This window comes from Alosa sapidissima, chromosome 2 (genome assembly GCF_018492685.1).
Source record: "Alosa sapidissima isolate fAloSap1 chromosome 2, fAloSap1.pri, whole genome shotgun sequence".
Taxonomy (NCBI): Eukaryota; Metazoa; Chordata; class Actinopteri; order Clupeiformes; family Clupeidae; genus Alosa; species Alosa sapidissima.
The window spans coordinates 23,493,100-23,507,229 of NC_055958.1; the positions used below are offsets into that span (position 1 = coordinate 23,493,100).

The 14,130-nt window shown below is 40.8% G+C and overlaps 1 protein-coding gene across 4 annotated transcripts in view; it reads right to left on the minus strand.

Moving 5' to 3' along the window:
* LOC121701051 (ephrin type-A receptor 6-like) overlaps positions 1–10,109 on the minus strand; it is a 107,977-nt gene extending 97,868 nt beyond the window's left edge. For all 4 annotated transcript variants that reach the window (XR_006027517.1, XR_006027511.1, XM_042084094.1 and 1 more), the window contains exons 1-2: positions 9,487–10,109; positions 4,022–4,086 (exon numbers count right to left, since the gene is read on the minus strand). Coding sequence is in view for 2 of the 4 variants with exons in the window: in XM_042084094.1 (XP_041940028.1) it covers positions 4,022–4,086; positions 9,487–9,565 (144 nt within the window). In the remaining 2 variants the exon portion in view is untranslated. The remainder of the gene's footprint in view (positions 1–4,021; positions 4,087–9,486) is intronic.
* Between the last annotated feature and the right edge of the window lie 4,021 nt (positions 10,110–14,130).

Here is a 14,130-nt window from a genome sequence, read left to right on the forward strand (position 1 = left end):
AATAGCTTAGGGTGGACCGATGACACATGTAGCCTACAGAAAACACTTAATTCTGAATTGATGTGCTATGCTGACTTATTAAATGTATGCCAACAATGGTTTATTAAAACAACATCACTGTAATTTATTTTGTCAGTCATCATGTTCATTTCCGCGATATCTGGTCGGATGAGGACGGAGTGTTTCACAAAGCCTCGCTGTGCCCATCCCCGTCAAAAATGTTGGTTGAGTGGCGGTGGAGTCATCAGATGCATCGTCTTTATTGATTTATTTATGTATTTATCTCTGTGACATTGTGATCAATGCCTCGCTAACCTTCGGCACATTTCCAACAGCGTTCAAAATGGCCCGGGTAACACCGTTACTTAAGAAAGCTTCTCTCAACCCTGCTCAAGTAGATAGATAGATAGATACTTTATTGATCCTCAAGGGGAAATTCAAGGGTCTCAGTAGCATACAGACATAACACAACATGCACTTACAACAGAAATGGTAAACATTAGTATAGTATAAACATATAACTAAACTCCACTGTACAATAAAGACAGTAGAAGATAAGATAAGAAACTAACAAAACTAAATGCTAAATACACTATATAAGTTAAATTAAGAAAGTCCAATGTGCTTGAGGTTGATCAAGCATAAGACGCTTGTAGTGACAGGGCCAGGACTGGTGAGGTGCTAAAGGGTCGAGAACTACCGCCCTGTCTCACTCATGCCTTTCCTATCCAAAGGCATTGAACGAGCAGTCTCTAAACAGGTCTCTGACTTCCTTTCACAGAACAACCTTCTGGATCCAAATCAGTCTGGGTTCAAAAGTGGCCACTTTACCGAAACGGCTCTGCTGTCTTTAACAGAAGCCTTAAAAGAAGCCAGGGCGACCGCTCGGTCATCAGTACTCATTCTGCTTGACTTATCGGCTGCCTTTGACACGGTTAATCACCGCATCCTTCTCTCTATACTCGCTAACATGGGAATCTCCGGTTCTGCTCTCTCCTGGTTTGAATCCTACCTCACAGGACGCTCATTTAACGTATCATTTTGGTCAGCTATCTGCACCTCACCATCTCACCACAGGGGTCCCCCAGGGCTCAGTGCTGGGCCCCCTTCTCTTTGCTATCTACACCACCTCCTTGGGACAGATTATCCGTTCGCATGGCTTCTCATACCACTGCTATGCAGACGACACACAGCTCTATCTGTCCTTTCTACCTGATGACCCCTTGGTTTCAGCACGGATCTCGGATTGCCTCTCAGACATAGCTACATGGATGAAGGCACACCACCTCCAGCTGAACCTCTCAAAGACTGAACTGCTGGTCCTCCCAGCTAAACCTACCATACACCACGACATCAACATCAAATTTGACTCCCTGTCTGTTTCACCTACCAGGACTGCAAGAAATCTAGGTGTTGTTCTCGACAACCAACTAAACTTCTCAGATCATGTTGCCTCAGTCGCCCGGCCGTTTCGCACTCTACAACATACGGAAAATCAGGACTTACTTGACTCAAGATGCTACCCAACTTCTGGTTCAGGCAATAGTCATCTCACGACTCGACTACTGCAACGCCCTCCTGACAGGTCTCCCAGCCTGCGCAGTGAAACCCCTTCAGATGATCCAGAACGCGGCGGCACGCCTGGTCTACAACCAACCCAAAAGGGCACATGTTACCCCGCTGCTCATCCAGCTTCACTGGCTACCTATGGTGGCCCGCATCAAATTCAAGGCTCTAACCCTTGCTTACAAAGTAGTCTCCGGTTCTGCTCCCACCTACTTGAATGCCCTCATACAGACATACGCTACCTCCAGACCGCTGCGCTCCTCAGACGAACGACAGCTAGCTCTACCACCGGTACACTCAGGCCAATCCAAACTTTTCTCATCTGTTGTTCCTCGTTGGTGAAACACACTGCCAGTTCCTACAAGGGCAGGGACATCCCTCTCCATTTTCAAAAAACTCCTGAAGACCCAGCTCTTTAGAGAACATCTCCTCTCATAGCACCACTTACAACAAGTCTTGCTGATCCTAGCACTCACCAGCTGTCTTAAACTGACACGTAACTGTTAAAAACAGCACTCACTGATGCACTTATTCTTACTGTACTCCACCGTTTTTTAAATTGTCCTAAAATTGTTGTGAATTGCTTTAAAACTTAAACTGTTTACCATGTTGTAAGTCGCTTTGGCTAAAAAAGCGTCAGCCAAATGTAATGTAATGTAATGTAATGTAATCTCTCGTCCTTTGCAGTACTCGTGTAGTGCATACCATCTCACCAGCAAAGAACTGTCACTCATCATCAACCAATCACCATGGTTACTGCAACTGAGAAAAGTTCAACTCAAAGCGGAAAAGCACCGACGTCATTCACGTTTTTATGAAAACAGGGTGCACCTCGCGTTTTAAAAGCGTCAAAGTGCGTCCTGTCTGATCACACCTTTACCGCCCTGATGGCCTGCACACTAATCAGGTTGTATGTATATTTTTCAGGCTTTTAGGTCGTTTTCTTGGAGGCTGCTTATTGTCTCTGCTCATCCATCTTGATAAACTGAAAATGACTGGGGCATGGATGGATGCAGGACACTCAAGCCAGAGGGACCAAAGAAGCAAAACTAAGGACCACTGGTTTATGTGATAACATCAAAGATACACAAGTCACCAAGGTAGGAAGAAGGTAGTGACAACAGCATCTGGTTAAGGCCTCAGTACATCCTGTTGTGTGCTTCTGCTTTCAATACGTGTTACTGAGGCACCAAGAGTGAGGAAAGATAACAATTATGTATTCACTTGTAGCAAGAGCAGACTTTTTGAAGTGGGTCACATGGTGGGCAGAAATTTTGTAGTCATAGAAGACAAACTTCCAGCTGCTGTGAACCAATATCTTATTTGAGCCTACGGACTTGGTGGCTCAGATTTTCACTTATCCTTTGCTACTTGGGATGTAAAGCCATTTTACCTCACAAAGATCTCCCTCCCTTTCCTGCCCTTTCTCACCTCTCCCATGTTAAATATTCATGGCCAATCCAATTTTCTGGGTAGGCCAAGAGAAGTCTTGACAGCTTAATCATGAAGTCAAGGCTGCAGCCAACCCTTTCCTCTTGGCTGCTGTCAGACTGACCTACATGATGTAATAGTCTTGCTTTTGACACAAATGTAGAGGGAAATACTCTGTTCAAGAGCAATAATGAATATAACTGCAAGTGATGAAGGATCATGACACAAACACCTGTGGACAAAAGTACCCGCTAGGCTCTAAGGACTTGACCCTTGACCTTGAAGAAACATTGTGGTAGAGGAGTGATTACAACTTAAATAAAAATCATTACAGTGTTGGGGAGAGAGGAGACACCATTTTGACAGTATGAAACAAGTCCAAATGCAACCCATCACAAGCTGGAGGGTGTAATATTCCTTGTGAAGACAAATATTTCAGGTTTATAATTCCATATCCTTTTCTAGTTTATAATACCATAGTGCTGGTCTAATAATACACCCACCCACTGCCAGATATGGGGACAAAAAAAAAGTTCTCAACTACAGTAATTAATGTCATTAGCTCCCTATTTTATTCTCCAGTGGCTGATGTGACATCCGGTGATGATGAATTGCTAAGAAAGTAATTTATCGGTTTTGAGAGCAAAACAATGAAAGTGCCTGTTATTATAACATCTTTCATCATAATGTATCCTTAGAAGAAAATGTTACTGTACTGTATATACTTACAGTAGTGTAACCAGAGGATAATAACATACAGTAGAGAGTAATCATTCAAGGCAGTTTACAGATGTGAAGAGCAGGAGCTAGGACATTGCTCAACAAAGTTAATAATTTCTTGTGAAATCTCATTTATCTTAACTTCCTAGATAACTGTAAGATTCTTGTCTATGGGTGACCATGGAAATGATTATTACCATGATTAGCAGAGTGAGCTTCTAACCAACCAGTTAGCAACCCAGAGCTATTTTAAGGCACAGCCTACACATATCCACACATTGGTTAGGGCATAGTTTGTACTTACCCCATTAATGGGATACATTTTCCAACCCAATTCTCCAAGTACAGAGGTGGTGTCTAACAGCACAACTGCAAAGAAGCCAAAGGAAGGAGTTAATGCAACATTTCTGAGTCATATTATTGAAATGCAATTCCATGTAAAACTATTTACACAGCATTTTAGAGAAATTGATCAACAGCATAACAATTCAACTTTAAATTTAACTGTAAATAAGAACCTGCAACAAAATGTCATGAATTATATATATATATATATGAGTTAATGTGTGTCTTGTAAAGCAATTGATTGATTAATGAATGAATCACCTTGATGCAGTCATAACTGAAAATAGTCAAACCAGCAAGTACATTAGAAGATTATGCCATCAGATATCAAGATGACAAGTGACTTGATCAAAATGCCTGACAAAAATGGTGTTCAGTGAATTAAATTATTTTTTATTCTTCACTATTTGAGGACCACATTCTTCACATTGTGGCTGCACGCATCAAGGGCCTGCAGTTTGTCTGGTTGCGTTGCTGCTTGAGACATAGCCACAGCAATGAAGAGGAATGGCTGCAGAATTTGCTGGTACTTGTTGGTATTTGTGGGTGCCCATGTAAAGGGCTCATTTTGTTTGGTTATGTAACTGATCAGATCATAAATGACCACAGCAACAAAAAGGATTGGCTGCAACATTTATTGGTATTATTGGTTGCCCGTATCAAGGGCTTGCAGTTTGTCTGGTTGTATTGCTGATCAGATCACGGCCACAGCAACGAAGACGAATGACAGTATTACCGCATTGCATCGCACATTGCGTGTCATACAAATTAGAGGCGAAAGAATACAAATGGAAGTTTGAGATTTGAGCTCAACTTGAAACATCATCAACATCCAATGTGTCCCTGCTTCTTTGTGATCATGGCCTGAAGTTGTTGAGGCATGCAATGTACTATTCTAGAATGGTGGGCTCAACCTTGTTCTAAAATCAGCCGTCATGGTGGAGGACTAGTACTGCTTGTATCCGAACTGTTCAGGATCCCCCAGGAGTTTTCAATTGGGATGATGAAGCTGGAAAGGAACCAGACGGGGGACGGTTCCAATAAACAGGATGCCCAAACTCTTCAGTAAACTGCTAAATCCACACAGAACTAGCAACATCCTGTCCTCCACGAGACTGTCCTATCACAATCTTCTTTTGTGTCAACAGTGAGAGTTTGGACACTGAAGTAACCATCTCACCAGACCTTTCCTGGTGTTACTGCATATAACCAGAGACTTTCTAATGAGGAGACACAGCACTAAAAAAACACAAAAAAATCTCCATAGAAATGCATGGGGTTAGTTTGTAACGCCAATATGGCAGTTGTGTACACATATCACACTCCTTCCGTGGCAAAACGTCGACATGTGAATACATTGAGCCAATCATGTGGTGTGTTGTGAATACATTGAGCCAATAATGTGGTGTGTTGTGAAGACATCGTGCCAATCATGTGTTGTCATCTCTCTGCTGGAGCAAGATTGGTGTCGTGAAGCCTTGCGCACGCGCATTTCTGCCAAAATAGATGCCCGATAAGTGCCCAAAAAGCGTTGCAATATGGCCGCCGAGTGGAGGGACTTGCCTAAAAGGACTTTGATATAACTTACCAGGTACCACACACCTACCAGATGCTACAGTAGCTCTCTCTCTCTGACTATTTCAACAGGGACCTCGGAAATGATCCAACTGGCTTTCTCTAGGCTGTCTAGTCAGAGGAGACACACAGATAGCAAAAGTGCACTTATACTCCACCCCCATTTTAGTCTCTGGTTTCTTCCCGTCTCCGAGGCAGGGATGGGGCCGCGGAGACATACTCAACAGAGACATACCTCAGAGACACACTAGCAAGACAGTGCTTAAAAGATAACAGAGAGTGCTTAAAGTTTTCTTGACTGTGATACATTCCAAATTATGACGTAATCATGAAATCAGCTTCCATGATGTAGAAAGATAGAAAAAAAATACTAAAAAGTAAAAATGACAAATCTAGAACAATCTAGAAATCTGCTGACCCCTATGGAGTTCATGCATGGGGTCATCTTGTTTTGCTTCTTCTGTCGCTGCATTTCTCCAGTCCCACAATCTCCTGATCTCCATCAGTGATCTCTTGGGTTTGTGTACAGTACAAAATGGCCTGCCACTCCTAGCTGGTTCATAGGCCACTTGTTGTCTGTCTATGTTTGAGTGTTGAATATGAATATGTGTACGTTGTTACCATATGCACATCCTAACGATCATAAGACTCCTATATGCATCTCCATAAGTGACTCCTAGTATGCATCTCCATCATGTGACCTCTAATAAGGATGGTCTGAATATGTGACATATTAATTTTATTAAAAATGGAATTCCAGTCCTCTTAACATTCATGTTACATTGAATAACAAAATAGGAAATAATAAGCACTATTTCTCAAGTTGATGTGATTCATTATAATTGTACAATTTTCGTACGATCATTCTATTTTTAACCAAAACATTAGCAAACTTTTACATTAAGTTCTCTAAAAATTTTCAATTCATTGAAAACCTAGACAAATGTGTTTCATTTCTCATCTCACCATTTCTCATTAATTAAAATGAAATTTTCATGACTAACTCCCATTCCATTTTATATAACTGCATTATACTTTAACTCCAGTTTGATTCACTATTTGACAAAAGAAGAATTGAAATCCCCATGAGACCCATGAATTCTAACAATTCTATCCCTTAGGAATTTCATCAAGGCGTGAGACAAAAATAGACTGGTCTGCTCATCGCTTATAAATAAGCACAGTGTCTGCACATGACCCACTGATCACTAGCTTCCAGCAGACAATATGAGGTTTTAGTCTCATCAAGCATATGGGACCAGCTCACAGACTTCATATAATCTACTGTACACATAAACAAAATGCAGATCTGCATGTTCTGGACTATACAACTACTTGAGTGTCTAAACCTCTTGTGTGTCAGTAACATACAGTAGCATAGGCTACCACTTCATATAAACAAAAGCCTTCACATGCTGGTTGCAGGGGGTAGAATCTGAATTGGCTCATGAATACCTGTTCTTGCCACTGAGTGGTGCAATACATCTAACATTTCAGCAATAATCATCATGAGATCTCATTAAAAAACAACTAACTCAATCACATTTTAACAAACCAAGTGGCAAGACCAAGACTTCCCTAATGTGTCATGTGTGTTAGTATTATACAGGAGTGTTGGAAAGCAATTTAGAACAAGTCTAGGGACTCTCTCTCTCTCTCTCTCTCTCTCTCTCTCTCTCTCTCTCTCTCTCTCTCTCTCTCTGTTTGTGTGTGTGTGTGTGTGTGTGTGTGTGTGTGTGTGTGTGTGTTGCTGTTTGTTAATTACTCTGTAAGTTGTTGACTATCTGAGGTCAGTAAAGGAGGAAAAGCCAAGGGGAGGTCTGGGGTCACCTTATGGCACCTTCCGTATGACAGACAGGCAAAGAGGAGGCAAAAAGGAGGCATAGAGGTTATGAACACTGTCTCACAATGTGATGCTAATGGGTTCATGAGATAATGGAATCTGGTGCAACTTGAAAAGTTATGCTATCAACATGTCTAATATCACCATGTAGCACTTGCACTAAAATTTACTTGGCTTTTATAAAAATGCATGAAACTTACATTATCCCACCGTTGCCATATCTTAGCTTTCATTATCAGCTTTGTGACAGGTTGAATAGGACTCAAGGTGTAGCTCACGTAAAACCTCATTATTCAGTGCCCTTGTCACTGTCAGGGATACAGGAAGAAAACCAGATGCTATTGTTGGTTGCCATTACCAGGTGTTATTAGCGTTTTACACAACCTGCTCCTCAACACTGCACCTGTGTTGTTGAAAGTGAGTAGGACTGTAAAATTCACAAAGATTGCACTCGTGTGAAGAAAAAAAATCAATAGCCAATTAAAATAATTTCCTTAATGAATCACTCAGACCCCAACTATGTAAAAGCGCACAGGGTTTTTCAACAAGGCCAGAAAAGCCATATGGCTGTGTGAAATTCGAAAGCAACATCTAATTCCTATTTCGCCTCCTAAGAGCTGGAGCCTCATTCAATTTCACCTGTGAAATTCTCAATTCAGGCTGTTTGTCTGGGTAGATGTTGAAACTAATCTACTACCGCTAAAACACTGATTTGACTACTCTTTCTCTTTCAGAAAGACATCTACACACCCAATGTTTATTTTTGACGACACTTCATAGACAACCACACTGTCTAAATTGAAACTGCCTTATGCACAACAGACATGCAGGACTACATTAGGCTACTTATTTCAAAAGTAACACAATGCTAGTCTCCACATTGAGATGTGCACTCTCGTGCTCTCATCTTTTTTATCTCCAAGTACCACATACAAAACACAACTGAGGGATGGCATCTGAATCAGTTCTAAGCAATATTTCTTGTTACATGAATCTTTGACAGCACTGGGTTAACACACATGGTGGCTATCATGTATTACTTGCCTCCACATAAAAAGAAAACAACAGTGTCAGTTTTATTGAGCCAAGCACAATATAAGAACTGGAGGGGTGATTTCTGCATGTTGCTGTAAAATCAATAGCAGTATTTCAACCCTGAGTGATAGCAGACACACACTGAGAGCTCTTCTTAACAAAGTTCACAGACCACCAGGTCCATTTCACCTATCAGATTACATATTTGCTACAACCTACTTTTGTTGTGTCCTGCAAATAGTGCTTAATATGAAAACTAAGATCTATCTGTCTCAAATCTACGTGACAATAATCTTCATCCCGCATAATTTATTACTTTCTTTTATTTCTTTCTTTTCATTGTCTTCATGGATGTATCTCAGTGAAATAAGGGTAGACTACTATAGGTTGCTGGAGATAAATCCATAAAATATACCATATTTCTGCATTGCCGGACTAACAACAGACAGCTGATTTTGCTCACTGAGAATAGAAATTTGACGACTTGTGGGACATGTAGGCTACATTTAAATGCGCAATTCCAGGTCAGGTGTAGTAAGTTGATGTAAGCAATAAATCATCTGGCTACTGTAGAAATAATCAAACTATATTTGTGAAGGCTGTTAAACTATTAAAGCCGTTCTGTGTGTGTGCATGGGTGTTATGTGAGCAGTCGGGGCTGCTGAAGTACGATGCACTGGAGTAAATAGCCTACTGCTTACCGGAGATAATTCAAGACAGATTTGGAAAAGACGGTGGAGAACAGATAGGAGATAGCCTACTGACAACGTATTCAGAACGAACGTCTCACTTGTCACCTGATTAACTTGGATCAGGTGGGTTTGGTTGATGAAATAATATAGCCGACCAATGGACCTAAATATTTTTTTTATGTAGATGTACGTATTGCACAAACAGACACGATCAGAATTAAAGTACAGCGCATATAACGGGTTGTAAAACTCTGTTAATGCGATATAACCTACTCTTACCGTGATTACTCTGAGTTGAAGCTGAGAAGTGGAGCTTCAGGGACAGAAAAATGAGGCAAAATCCTACTCCAACAGTCATCTCTGAAATATCCACTTCACTTGGTGTGCTTGCGGAGCTTAGCGATATCCACGTGAATGTTTTGGGATTTATATCCTTCAAAAATGTTTAAATGCCTGTTGACAAACCACTCATCCTCGATTGCCAATATGCAATATGCCTGGACCGGTTGACACAAAGCAGTCAATAAAGATCTCCATCACTTTTCCGATGCAGCGAAGACGGTAACAAAGTTCACTTTTGTCTAAAATCAGGCTGGCCGCTGAAAATAACTCATACTTCCTCTGTGTGGGTTGTTGCACATGGCAAAATCGACTTCACCTGACGTATAAGCGCGCCTTGCTTTAAATATCAGCAGTACGTAGTCCTTGTTTATTTTTTGGAGTCATACTCCTATCTATCTATCCCCCTGGGAAGACAAAACCGATGTTTTCCAGTCCATTTGACTCCTGGGATAAAAATTACGTTTAGTTTGTCGCCGATAATTCTTAAGAACTCTTGAGACTGTGCGAACAAGTTTGCGTGTCCTGTCTCCGAAGCTCAACGGTGCTTATTTCGACCTGCATGCAGCAAATTACCGGAGCTGCGAAGGTGAGCCAGACCAAGGGGGAATCTATCTATGCTGGATGCTTGGCGCTAGAGGGTGTTAGCTGACAAGACAATACAGAACTTCATTTCACCACGACTTTAACTCTTTTAATCCCACAAAGCCTACAGCAGTCAGTGGGTGTAAATGTACGTGAAGGCGAATTGAAAACCTCCATCGGTGTTAATATGTGCACCTGAATATTTGTGCAGACGTATTTTGTCACTGTAATTCTCGAAATAGAATCGTCTGAAAATATATGCCTAATTCAAGTAGCCTAGCCTATTTGAGTAGGCCTATCGCCTGTGTCCAAAATGAATTAATTAATTTATTTATTTATTAATTAATGTATTGCATCTAACCTAGGCCTATAGCCACATGGAAAGAATAAGCTTCACTTGTCATTCAACTTTCTACACTTAAGTACATCAAACTGAGACTTCAGGCATCACATTGGCTGAATGTTGTGTGTTGTTGTCTTTATGTTTATTGCCATAAATGCACTAACAAACAAATAAAAATATTTAGAACAGTGTCCGATTATCATCTTGAGTAGCAACAAAACATGGTTTTAACGTTGCCTGCATAATGGTTTCTGTATGCTGTAGGTGTTGGTGGCAGTGGCATCGTTTGTGTGTGTGTGTGTGGGGGGGGGGGGGGATGTAGGCAATTTTAAATGGCTTTATATTAGTGGATTTGAATGACCTACACACGTAAGCTACAGCATTTAAGTTGAATGGAATATCAAAGTGGAAATTATAATAACTTTTGATAAGTGATACACTATACAGAAAAAAATGTGTTAATATATGTCCACTAGTACTCTAATTTGAAAAGGCCACAGCAATGAACAGGTGTGACTGTAGAATGCAATGCCTATTCCAACAAAGCTTAGGCAACGGCTTCATAGGAACAAGGGAACTCATCATGAGAGCCCATCATGAATGTGAAGGCAGGTGGGTCTGGGACGCCGGACTCCACAGTTGACCCTTCTGGAGGTTTCGTGGGCCTGTTGTGTGTTCCTGCTTTGGTTCTTTCTCTGGGCAATTAGGCTCCTAGCTTTGCAGAGCCTACATCAACAGGGCTTAAGCACTTGTAAGTGAAGCTTACTTGTTGCGCATGAAGGCTGCTTTATTGGTGATTTTGTGTTTGCTGCTTTGGTTTGTAGTTATTGTTGTTGTTGTTGTTGTTGTATCCCATGTGGTGTTGTTGTGTAATGTTAATTAGGCTTGGTTGTTGATTGGCCAGTGAGCACTGACATTCCCTACCTATAGCACAAGGATTCTAACACCTCTCATATGTTACAGTAAACTAATGATTTACATTTTGGTTGCATCTTACTCGTTGGCTGACAATTCATCGGACCGTTTTGTTAAAATATGATTATAAAAAAAATGGATTGCTACCTACCTGTGTGACACACTTTAAGTGTGTGACACACTTTGCTTTTGACATACAACACTATCTACAAAATACCAAACATTACTATAGAAAAGTGTAATAAAAACATTGTGTTCACTGTGCATTTTCATGAGGCACTACTTAAAACATTATAAATCCAGCCATTTTTAAAGGTCTGTGACTGGACACTTTTTCCTCTGTGAGTGGGTGTGGGATATTTTGAGAGATGGTGATATGGCGCTGGAAGTAATCAATTTGAAGAGTCTGAGTCACACATTCTCTTAGGCAAGGAACATACCCACTTCATCTTGAAGCAAAGTGCATTTGCCTCATTTAATAAGATCAGAAAAAAATCACAAATGATAAAAACCCAACACATGCCTCAAAACATCTCTGGAACCTGTAACAAGATAAATAAATGTTAACTGATTAATCATATGCCAATTTTCACCCAGGGGTTATCTAATGATTTACAGTGCAAACCATTTGGGGCCCTGTATTACAGTTTATGATGATGAACAAAACCAGTGGTGCTAATCAGCTAATGTACCAGAGCAAATCTGTTTGTACTGTACTAGCATACCATGCAGGCTTGCCACACATGAGATTCTTCAGTGTTTGTTGCTTTGACAATCCCACTAAAACACTGTAAAAGGCTCCTTAGGCCTACAGACTAAACACACACTGACTATTATATTTTATTAGTATTCTATTTTACTAATAAGCAGCATGTGTTCTTGTTCAGAGTCTGTGGATATTATTTGTACTGAATTGTGATTGTGTACCTTATCTGGATTACCATTGGTGATTTGGTCTGTTCACTTGGAGATAGAGAGGTATAGAGCCTGAGTGGATTATGTGATTGTGAAAGACAATCTCAGTGGTGTCTGCTTGCCTAATGACGCAGCATGAAATCGTTAAAAAAAAGTCATTGTGGTGCTTACTGCATGGGTAGACACCTCTACAGGACAATACTTTTTTTTCTGGGACCACCCCCCTTTAATGTTTAATGGGCCATGGATTTGAATCTGGAGTTATGTGATGCCAGCAAATGAGAGGAGCAAATACAGTAAGATTATATTTATGAGAGGTTAGTGTCATATCAATAGCCCCCAGCAACCAGACATATAGCACGTCTTTTAGTAATAAAGTTAAGGCTGCTTCACAAAGAATCTTGCTAAATTGTGTAACATGCACCAGACACAGTGTCACTGTTTGTTAAAAATGATAACATTTCAATTAAAGGGGGATGACTTAACTCGATGCACAGATGATCAAATGATCAAAAGAACTTGCTCGCCTTTTGCTATTTTTGTTTTATTTCTATTCTGTATAAATTATGGGCATTTTTACAGAGTTCCCACTATATGTCAGATGTAAAATTCCATGACTTTTCCCTGACAAAAAAAATGAATTTCCATGACCTACTATGATGGTACAATATACCGACCAAAGATTTCAGAGCAGCCACGTAGTGTTCAAGACTCTTACTTTTTTAGAGCGGGATAATGACTAAATGGGCATTGAATAAACAAAGTTGGGCTAACCACAACTACTCAAGCAAGCAGTAAACCTAACCTAAATATAATCAAATATATTTGTATCAATGTATTTTAACAAGTACATTTTAAACTGCTACAACAAAATTCCCTGATATTCCATGACTTTGCCCCAAAAATGATCAAATTCCCCGACTTTCCATGTCTGGAAAAGTCTTTCCAAAATGCCATGATATTCCAGAAATTCCATGACCCGTGGCCCGTGGGAAACCTGGTACGGGAACTCCACAGTTAGAGATTGTAGTACTCTGCAGAGAGTAGTGCGCTCAGCTGAACGTACTATAAGAACTCAACTCCCTGCTCTACAAGATATCTATTCCAGAAGAGTACTCCTAAGAGCCCAAAAGATTCTGAAGGACTCTTTTGGATTATTCCTACCGTTGAAATCAAGAAGACGCCTATGTAGTCACAAAGCCAGAACTGAGAGACTCAGGAGAAGTTTTTATCCCCAGGCCATCCGAACTCTGAACTCACACTATACTGACTTTGCACACATTCACTCAGCACTCTCAAACATTTCCCAACCCTGAACTCACACTATACTGACTTTGCACCCATTCACTCCTCAGCACTCATGACCCCCCCCCCCCCCCCCACACACACACACACCTACATGACTTTTAGCACTTTTACATCTCTCTCCCTGCTACAGACCTTTTATTTATTTTCTTATTTCATCACACGTCAAAACACACACACACACACACACATATCTGACTTTCTCCAACTTTTGCACATCTCCATAGAACTTTTTATTTATTATTTTTGATTTCTCCTTCATCTATCTACCCATGTCCTTGATTGCCTTGCCTGTAAGTCCCTTCACCATACTTGCAGTACACTGCCCTCCCCCCCCCCCAATACACAGCACATTGTCTCACGAGGAAGCTTCTCCAACTCTTTCCTTGCCCCTGTTGCTCTTGGGTGCTCCTTGTTGGTGCCCCCCCCCCCCCCCCCCCCCCCATAAATGCACAAATAGGCTGACACCAGACATAATTTTGCATTTCTTACATCCAGTAACTATATGCATGTGACAATAA